The 10874-nt window shown below is 36.4% G+C and overlaps 1 protein-coding gene across 1 annotated transcript; it reads right to left on the bottom strand.

Moving 5' to 3' along the window:
* Nucleotides 1–275: 275 nt before the first annotated feature.
* LOC113345061 (MLP-like protein 423) lies at nucleotides 276–1035 on the bottom strand. The gene is made up of 2 exons (XM_026588923.1): nucleotides 794–1035; nucleotides 276–688 (listed from the first exon to the last, which is right to left on the bottom strand). The coding sequence occupies exons 1-2, from the start codon at nucleotides 1032–1034 to the stop codon at nucleotides 399–401; spliced, it is 531 nt and encodes a 176-aa protein (XP_026444708.1). The 5' UTR covers nucleotide 1035; the 3' UTR covers nucleotides 276–398.
* Between the last annotated feature and the right edge of the window lie 9839 nt (nucleotides 1036–10874).

The following is a 10874-nucleotide window of genomic DNA, read 5'->3' as shown; positions in this document are numbered from 1 at the left end:
ATTAGGAAATGATGAACTGCTAATAGAGATACCCTAGAAATGAAAATAATGGAGGGGGAAATGGTGTACGCACTTCATTGACTCTAAAAGTTAAATTAAATTAACCTAATCCAACTAATAACACATAACTAGTTTGGCTAATTAAGTTTATTAACACAAATTAACAAAGGACAGTTATCCATTATAAAAATAATGGATTCTTCGAGTTTGTTTGTTTTATGTTTCACTTAGTCAATTAACTCAGTCAATTGTGTCAGTTAGTGGCGCAAATCAGCAACATGAAATTTGTTAAACGGGTTGATCGAAGTTTTACTTATGCAAACCACGTTTAAACTAGATAATATTTAAGCATCATTAGTGCAGCCAGCTTGTGTACATGAATAGGCCTTCTCAGCAAATCAAGCATTCTTCGCAAGGTGGCCAGCAATGGCTTTATACAGAGCAGTTGCCAACTCCGTATACTCAAGTGGAGCAGGGACATCTTCATTTCCTTTCTCATACTCTACGGACAACTTCAACAAGCTGCTTTGCTCACGTCTTTGTGTAACCACTGGAGTTACCGTCAATGTGTATTCAAACTTCGGATACATACGCAAGAGGTCTCCGTCGATGATAGTGATACTAAGAGTCCTGCTTTCATCGTCCGCCGCTACAATCTTATCCTTCACCGTTACCTCATGAGAAGCTCCTATACAACAAGTTAACATGTGTACATAACAAAATATTTAAATTAATCATGAGATGAAAATTTCTAGATATGCAGTAACATTTTGATAAATACTTTGGTACTTACCCGCAGCGATTTTCATCACCCTTACGGTGCCAATGCTTCCATTTCCAGCAAGAATTTGGAAACTCTTGATGATATGAGGACAAACCCGTGGGAACTTGGTCGCTTCATTCTTAATGAAACTATAAAATTGGTCTGCTGAGCAGTTCTTCAACTCGTTTTGAACATGTAATTTATGAATTTGAGCCATTAGTATATGATATGATATGAAATGAATAACTAGCTTTCGAGTATGTGATATCATAAACTTAATGAGGGTATAAATAGGCACATATATCGAATTCGAATATTATTGATAAAAATTGTTTAATGCCCAAGCGTTGGAAATTAGTAATAACTAGCATCAGGTTTAAATCATTAAAGGGACACTTTAATAAAAGTAACTGTGTCCGATTCCCACTAAGGAAAAATACCCTCCCCATGATCTTAATTTTCTTTGTTTCATTGTCTTTACTTTCGTAGAGCATCTCCAATGATAACTTGTTGTGTATTTTTTGTGGAAGTTGTCTTTTCCTATGTAAAGACCAAATTTTCCTTAATTTTAGGAGATGAAAGAAAAACATCTCCAACCACAAATTGTGTTTCTTTAATTTGGAACTTTTTAAGCCATTGATCAAAATTACATATTTAATCACAATCATTAATAATGATGAGTAGGATGTTCACATCCTCTAAGAGAACCTCTAAAACCAGAGGATAGCATTGAGGATGGCTACATAACTACCATACACATCATCTTTACATTCTCCTTTCACATTTTCATTGGAGATGATTTTTTGGTTAAATCCTTGAAAATCCTATGTGACCTTATATTTATGATATTTCTAATGTCTCACTGGAGATGCTCCTGTACTCGCCTCTCATCGAGTCAATGCAAATTACTACAAATTAATGTCACACAATAATGATATCCATATGCTTTAGATGAAATCAAGACCCTAGTTAGCAATTCGGGATTCGACAAACGTACGGAACGACAAACGTACGAGTATTATACGGTTTTGTAAAATTCAGATTCGGTCTAAAATTCGGTCAACGGGACGTGATTCGTCAGTAATTCGGAACGGCATACGTACGTGTATGATTCGATTTATAAATGTGAGTTCGGCTCTGAAAATTCGGTATCTATATATAACAAATAATTTGTATTTATAAGGTCATAGACCAATTTTTATGCATATGTGTGAGTTATTTAAAGAAAAAATAAACTTAATATGATGATATTAATAATATATACAACATTAGTTATCCAAGAGGACGTCGTATGGTGGTTTAGATGCTTGGTTAGTGAGTTTGAGATCTCTCTCACCTTCACCTTCAAATCTCTTCAGTCGTTTTTGTTTCATAAAAATCACAACACGTCTAATATTCGGTCGTGTATGCTCGGGAGGCAGTAAAGCCCAAAAAATGGAGTCTTTGAAAAGTAAAAGCTAAAGAATTTATGGCGAATTAAGCGGACGTATTATTCGGGATACGTAAAATTCGTGAACGGTTCGCGAATAATTCGGGAATGCCACATAATACGCGACTTGGGTTCGGAGTTGCAAACGTACGCGAATAAGACGGTAAAATTCGTGATACGGAAAAATTCGCGAATGATTCGCGAATCATTCGCGAACTTACTAACTAGGATCAAGACTAGTAAATTTTGCATTTCCATCAACACCACAATTTTGCATGTTTATATTTTCCTATAAATTGATTAAGTGATATATTTTACATGGCTTAAATATTTTGTACAATAGACTTTTTTTTTTCTGGAAAAACTCATCATTTTGAGAAACCAATTCCAAAGTTGAGGTGATGAAAGTAATTCAAAATATAACATTCCACAGAAACGTGTAATGCCATTATTTGAATGTTTATTATTGCTTTTTTGTTTCTGCATCTATTACATAGAGTGAAGGTCAGGAATATTAGTTATTCTTGAGAAAGGTACAGGTACAGTTGGACTCGTCCAAAAGCAGCAAATATGTGCGCTTTGCGACTCAGTCAAACCCACCGAGTTTCCATTTCCGTCTCGTACCAAATTACCCTCCCTTGTGGAGTTAGGTTCAGTTTCTCCTTCATCTTCATCTTCACTTATGCAAGCTTTCTATTGTTCTTCAACCCTCTCCTAAAAGTTCTGGATCGATTTTGATTTTTGATGGATGAAAGATTGTTTTAACTTAATCCAATTGGTGATCACCTACTACCGTTATTGTTCTGGAAGAGATGGAAGCTAATGATGTTCAGCCCAACTCATATGTGTTTAGTAGGATTCTAGCGAGTTATCGGGATAGAGGGGATTGACAGAAATAATTTTCACTTCTTAAAGAAATGAAAAATAGTGGGGTTACATCTGATAGGAATTTTTACAATGTCATTATTGATACGTTCGATAAATACAATATATTGGAACATGCCATGTGTAGTTGAAGGAAATCCTACGGCTACGCCCAACTAAGATCTAGTGAAGCAATCTAAGAAATCATAAGGAAAATACTCAAGATCTTTTATTAAAACTTAGAACAAATGCAAAGTTAGGGAGAAGAAATCCTAACTTACAAAACAAATAACTTTTTCTCTCTCTTACAATTTTATCCTAGCTCACAAAAAAGGTCTCTCTTGTACGAGGGTAGTTGGCTCCTTATATAGGAGTTTACATAGTAGAGGACAACTAATAAAGCCCATATTGACGCACGCTCACATTGGTGTTTCTCGCACGTGCTCTTCACTACCGCACGATTCTTCATACTTTTAGTGTGACTTTGTGATGTCATCTTTGATATGCTTTGTACGGTCGTCTTCGCTTGGTGGTGAGATGATTATTTCGCTTAATACAAGGTGTGCGACATTTTACACCTACATTTTACCTCTTCTCGCATCGCTCTTTATGAAATAAGGAGCGATAAGAGAAACTCTTCTGAGTTATTTTGCCGCCCCATCCATATTTTCGTATTCCTCTTAATTATTCAAGGGTCTCACTATAATCCAATCCTTTAACTTTATGATTCCCAAATATTACCAATCTTGCTTTGAGATGTATCAAATTTTCATTTTCATCTCTCTTATTAGTGTAATCCATATACTTTCTAATGCCTTCTTACCGGGTGGTAATTCCGGCAATTATCATGTTCCTTGTTCCTCTAGAGCTCTTATCTCTTCAGACATAGATTTTTGCCATCCTGGATGCTTCATAGATTCTTTGAAGTTCTTGGGCTCATTGCCAGCCGTTATAGCAGCAAGATAATTTTTCTGTGCTACAGAGAAATGATAACAACTAACATGATATTTCAAAGGATAAGGTGTACTTGAGGCTGATGATTGTGTAGGTTGAGTGGAAGGTGGAATATTTTCTCGTACAGTATGCGTCACAAAGCCTTTGAGTCTGTTAGAAGGAATTTTATGACGTTTTCCTTTACCTATCTCGCTGCTGTTATTATCTTACACAACTTCAACTGACATGGCACTAGAGAAAGCATCATGTGTATTCTCCTTAAGATGTTCTTGAGCAGCTCCTTCTAATTCTTCTGTTTCATATTCAATATCAAGTCGTGGTTCTTCATTACTTTGTTGTTTTTGTAACTCAGACTGTTTATATTCAATGACTTCACTGGGTAACTGTACTTCTTCTCGATCCTCATCATCATGGCCACATACTCCATTACTTTATGGATCAATATTATTTGACTTCCCAACATTTGCCGTCATGTATGGAAACTGGTGTTCATATAATTTTACATCCCTTGACACTAAAAATTGTTTTGTGTCTAAATCATAAACTTGCCATGCATTTTTACCAAATGGATAACCAAGAAATACACATCTTCTTCCTCGGCTTGCAAACTTATCCCCTTTACTGTTTTGATTATGTACATAACACAAACACCCAAACACTTCAACTGATCATATGAAGGCATCTTTCCAAGCATAATCTCATATTGATTCTTGTTATTAAGTAAAGGTGTTGGTGTTCGATTAATCAAGTATGCCGCAGTCAATGCACACTGACTCCAAAATTGTATTGGTAAATTAGCTTGAAATCTCAAAGCTCTTGCAATATTCATTATATGATGATGTTTTCTCTCAACTATCCCATTTTATTGGGGTGTACCAACACAGCATGTCTCAATATTATCTCATTAGTCTTAAAATATCCATGCAAAGTATTAGATTTTGTTCCATTATCAATTCTAACATTTTTGATTTCCTTGTTAAACTGACGTTTAATGAGAGCAATGAAGTTAAGAAATACCATTTCAATTTCAATTTTAGTTTCGATCAAATAAATCCACACTCCTCTTGAAAAATCATCATATATTGTTAGAAAATAATGAGCTCCACCAGATGAAGGTGTCTTGTAAGGTCCCCTTAAATCCAAATGAACCAACTCAAGTATACAACTAGCTTTACTCTGACTATTAGGAAAACTAATTCTATGATGTTTTTCTCATGGTCAAATATCACAAGCATTATTATTCTTCCTAGATAACGAACACACAGCAGGTATCTTTTTCAATACTTTCTATGACGGATATCCCAATCTTTGGTGCCACAGCTCGTAAGAATCCCCACTAACTGCAAACACTTTAACTGGAGGTACACCACGGAACAAATATATTTCATATTGTCTCTCACCCAGTCCAATCACCTTTTACGGCAACCGGTCATGTATAAGACATAAATTGTTAGTACATTGCACAACACAATCTATCTTATCAATCATATGTGTGACCGAGATCGAGTTGCTTGTTATCTGAGGTACATAAAGCACATTATCAAGTTTCAAACCACCAGGAAGAATCATAGTTCCTATTTTATCATAGTTCGCATACTTTCCATCTGGAAAACCTACTGAGCATGCTTTAATATATTTTAATTCTATCATGTCATCTATATTATATGTGACATGATTCGTAGCTCCTGTATCCACAATCCAGGAAGCCCGGTGTTGTTTACCTTGTAGTTGAATTTTTGGTTTGTTTGAACTCAAAAACTCAAGTACTTGTTGAAGTTGAGTTTCTGTCTCTCAATTCAAGCCAGCTCCATCTGTAGATGTCGTATTTGTCTGCTGAGTTGCTGGTACATTCAAGTTATTTCCACGAACAGGATTGGTGCTGCCATATCCTCTGCCACCTATGCCAGATGCAAAACCACCTCGACCTATACCACCAGCTCCGCCACCTCTTCCATGTCCTCTACCACCACGAGGTCTGTCTCCCCACCATTCAGGATAACCAATTATTTGATAACACCCATCATCAGAGTGTCCTTCTCGATTACAACGCCTGCAAAACTTTGCAGCATCATAAGTATTTGTGTTTTCTATTTGTTCAGGTTGTACCTTAAAAGCCATAACATTTTCCTGCACATTTTTAGATAAAAGAACATCTCCCATTCTCAAACGTTCAGCGTTAAATATCGTCTGGTACACAACATCTATTGATGGTAAAGGATCTCTTGCTAACAATTTTTCACATAGCGACTCATACATACTATCTAAACTAATCAAAAAATAATAAAGATAATCTTCTTCTCTCAAAGCAGTTACCTGACTTGGAATATTGCAGGTGCAATGACCACATTTTCATTGTGGTATTTTCATATATGTCATCAGTTCACTCCACAACTTGTTTAATCTCCACAAATAGACAGCTACACTTTCAAATTTACCTTGTTTACACTCACTCAAAGATGATTTTATTTGCCAAATTCTTGTACCACTGACCACACAAAATCGCTTCTTCAAGTGTGTCCAGAAAAGAGCATCATCATCATAATCCCCCAGTGTTGATCTTACAAAAAAATCTAGGGTGTTTTTAATTCAGGAAACAATGCTTGAATGAACATCAATCCATTCCTCCAACTATTCAGGATATACAGGTTCCTTTATTGTGTCGTCAACTAAACAAAACATATGCTTGGATATTAATGATACTCTAATGGATATAGCCCATTCATCATAGTTAGTTCCTCTTAACACAATTGGGGTAGTAAGAATACCAGGACCATCACTCGATCCTAGATGATACACCATATTTTTTCGATGAATTATACTCCGGAGCTTTTCCTTTTTCTCCACCTTTTGATGATTTTAATACATCTACCATCTCTGTTTAATGAAGAAATTTGATTTTAGGGTTTTATCCAGGTGATGTGATTTTCAATTGAGTTGTAGTAATAAGTTCGTTGAGACTTGTGAAAGCAAAAGATTTTAGACTTATAAAACTTAAAAATAGAAAACTTGTTGCAAAATTGATTTCAAGATATTAAAAGTAACCAAGACACTATATTCCACTATTACACATGAATAAATTATGACAAATAATCCAAAACTCTAATTATCTTTTTAGTCCATTATTTCTTAATTCATAAATAATCACACATATTCTCAAATATTAATTGTATTCCCTAAGCATAGACTATCAATTGATTAATCAAAGTATAATCTATCAAATTGAATCACAAGTAATTAAGAAAATTATGTAAACATTTAAAAACTCTGCAAAAGCAGTGATTTAGTGAATTATAATTACAAATTAGAGAAAATGAAATAGTTACCCATTATTCATGTGTAAATAGCTTCACCCATTGCCTTGGTTAAGCGAGAATTTAGCCTCTCATCATGTTGGAAACACACTCAGAATTCGATTTCATTGCTCAAAAATGGTTTACAAATGATGAAAAGGGAGAAATAATTCAAACCGGGTTTGTGACAATTATATTTATTACAAACCAAAGAACGATACAGAGGATGTGTCACTGTTACTGTAGCTCTAAGACTGTCACAGAATAGTCGCAAATACTATAAAAAAATAAGACTGCTTCTTGAGGTCTTATGTTCTTCGTGTTCTTCAATGGCAGCAACAGCAGCAGGTTTCTCTGGTGATCGTATTTCTCCTCTGTGATGTTCTAAATCCTTCCCAAACTCTCCATTCCCCGTTATATGACCCAAGGGACTCTATTTATACCCGAAAAATGCATCGAATCTCCTCCATAACTTCAAAAATTCTCGGCAGTGAAAGAAAATATTTTCGGATATTTTCTTTCTTGTTTTAGCTTCTTACGCGTTTTACAGCTGCAAACTCTCCTTTTTTATCTCTTACCAGGCCTAATTCTGATCGACCCAAAAGCCCATACCAGGTGTGTTATGAAAATAACGACTACCCACGAAGTTTCAGCCATTTAGTCTTTGTAAAACATCGTCAAAATCTCAACCCTAATTTTTGCAGTTCAAAAGAATTTTTTTCCCGGCAAAATCTGTTTAAACGTGGAAGAAGAAGAGGGTGCTCCTATCCAGAGTAGGGGTGCCCTTAGCAGGTGGGTGCTGAGAACGAAATTGGGTTGTACATAGCCCAGGGTGCTCCTTAGCAAAAGCGGGGGTCCGTATAGCAATTGTCCTCCTGGGGTGTTCCGAGCAACTTTTCGAGCCGAATTTTCCAACAATATTTATTTCCAAAAAATACCTACAAACACACAAAAAACCATAATAAGTACAAAATTGAGTACTCACAATACGGAACATTGAGGACAAATCAGACACATAAATGCGTCTATCAAATACCCCCAAACTTATTATTTGCTAGTCCTCGAGCAAAACTAATTTGGAAAATCAAATGACTACACTAAGCACGTGTAGCTAGCCATTAAACCGCTAGGTGGCCCTATCGGCGGAGTGTTGTCTCTGGAGGGTTTACCAGAGGTGTACCCACAAAACCTTTACTCTAGACCCTATCTATCTATGCAGAACCTTGGAAGGCACTAAAGAATCTCCTTGGTTGGCATACAATCATTGATTATAGGAGGAAGTACCCTGTTGCGAAATTCCAATTGTTGTACACGAGTTTGCACTCAGCATACTAAAATTCATATATAAGTGACAGAGCTCTACTCAGATAGTTTCTGAACATCATAACCGGAGTCAACCAATCACATGTAAATATTAAGTAGATGGATAAAGAGAAAAGTAGATGGTTTAAAGTGAACGGTGTTTCCCATATCTGTCAGAAGGCCTCTGCCAAGATGAACCTATCCTAATGGAATGAGATACCGGTCTGACTAATATCAACACAACTGGCATACACATCCAGTGGTCGATAAACCTAACTCTAGGTCAACACAACTGGCATATACAAGGGCACCAGTGGTCGACTTTATTGAATTTATTCCGGTTTGACTGATGGTCTGGTCTCATTTTTTTTTTTTGTATCTCAATCACCCTAATTCACCCTACCAAAGGTAACAACTTGAATCGTGTGCCCCACCGAGTCACTTAAAAAATAAAAACATAAGGATTAGGATTCAACGAGATATGGCGAAACTACCATGTTTCTTTTTTAATTCTAACACCTGAGCTCTGTGCTTTTATGAATAGACTCTTTAGATGTTTCCATCTAATCAGATTGGTTTCTCAACTCCTACAACCAAGATGTTCTCATCCACTTAGATTGGTTAGTTCCAACCTTAATAAGCATAAATTTCTAGGCTCTGGAGTTTATTTATTGCAACTAAAAGCTAACAAAAAGTTTCTTCCCTACCCCCAAACTTAAATATAACATTGTCCACAATGTTTCTAATGAAAGAGCAATAACAAAAAGTAAGGTAACATGAGGAATCAATAAAGAGAGAACTCATAAAGATAGTACCTGGGTGAAGAGAGAAATCAAAAACTAATATACAACATACAATCGCCTCGATGGTCAATCAAGGGTAAACAGGGTCCTCCAGAGGGACCTCCTCAACATCACCTGTAGGAAAAGGCTCTAAAAAGGGTTTCAATCTATGACCGTTAACCTTCGAAGAACTACTACCATCTGGTGTCTCGATCTCAACAGCTCCATGAGGAAAGACAGTGCGAACAATAAAAGGACTCGTCCACCGAGAATGTAAGTTCCCAGGAGAAAATGACTTTCTTAAAATATTCTTATCATGCACAAGTTTCATTTTGTTCTTATGCTCCTTCGCACTATCGTAAGCATCTATGCGAATCTCTTCCAACTCATTGAGCTGGAGTTTCCTATGGGCTCCTGCCTTTTCAAGTGAAATATTTAGCTGCTTAACAGCCCAATAAGCTCTATGTTCTAACTCAACAGGTAAGTGACATGCCTTGCCATACACAAGTCGATAAGGTGACATTCCAATGGGGGTCTTAAACGTCATACGATAAGACCATAAGGCATCAGTAAGCCTGGATGACCAGTCTTATCTCCCTATTGGAATCCGTGGATGATACGGGGTAGCTACCTTATGTGTAATACCATATTTCTTCATCAAAATCCTAAAAGGTCCATTACAAAAGTGCGACCCTCCATCACTAATTATAGCTCGTGGTGTACCAAAACGTGAAAGTATATTATTTTTCAAGAACTCAATCACAACTCTATGGTCATTGGTTTTACACGCAACCGCCTCAATCCAGTTAGATACATAGTCTACAGCGACAAGTATGTAAAGGTTACCAAAAGAATCAGGAAACCGACCCATAAAGTCAATACCCCACACATCAAATACCTCAACAACTAAAATAAGGTTCAAGGGCATCATGTTCCTACGGGAAATGGTTCCCAACTTCTGGAAACGCTCACAACTAACACGGTGACTATGAGAGTCTTTAAATAACGAAGTCCAATAGAATCCACACTGCAACATCGTAGCAGAAGTCTTCTTAGCACTAAAGTGACCCCCACAAGCATGATCATGACAAAAGGAAATAATACTGGACTAGTAACTCTCATGTATACATCTCCTAATAATCTGGTCTGGACAATACTTAAACAAATAAGGATCATCCCAAAAGGAGTGCTTCACCTCGGCTAAAAACCTAAAATGATCTTGTTTACCCCAATGTTGGGGCATTCGACCAGTAACAAGATAGTTCACCATATTTTCATACCAAGGTAAGTGGGTAACAAAGAACAGTTGTTCATCAGGAAAGCTATCCCTTATAGGAATGGAATCATCAGGGGAATCAACGACTAGCCTAGACAAGTGGTCTGCTACTACATTTTCGACACCCTTTTTGTCTCTAATGTCTGAAGAAAACTTTTGCAACAAAAGGATCCACCTAATCAATCTAGGTTTCGTATCCTTTTTAGAAAGAAGA

This window comes from Papaver somniferum, unplaced genomic scaffold (assembly GCF_003573695.1).
Source record: "Papaver somniferum cultivar HN1 unplaced genomic scaffold, ASM357369v1 unplaced-scaffold_80, whole genome shotgun sequence".
In the NCBI taxonomy this organism is placed as follows: Eukaryota; Viridiplantae; Streptophyta; class Magnoliopsida; order Ranunculales; family Papaveraceae; genus Papaver; species Papaver somniferum.
Note: the sequence above shows the minus strand (reverse complement) of the source record. Positions and strands in the feature narration are given on the sequence as shown.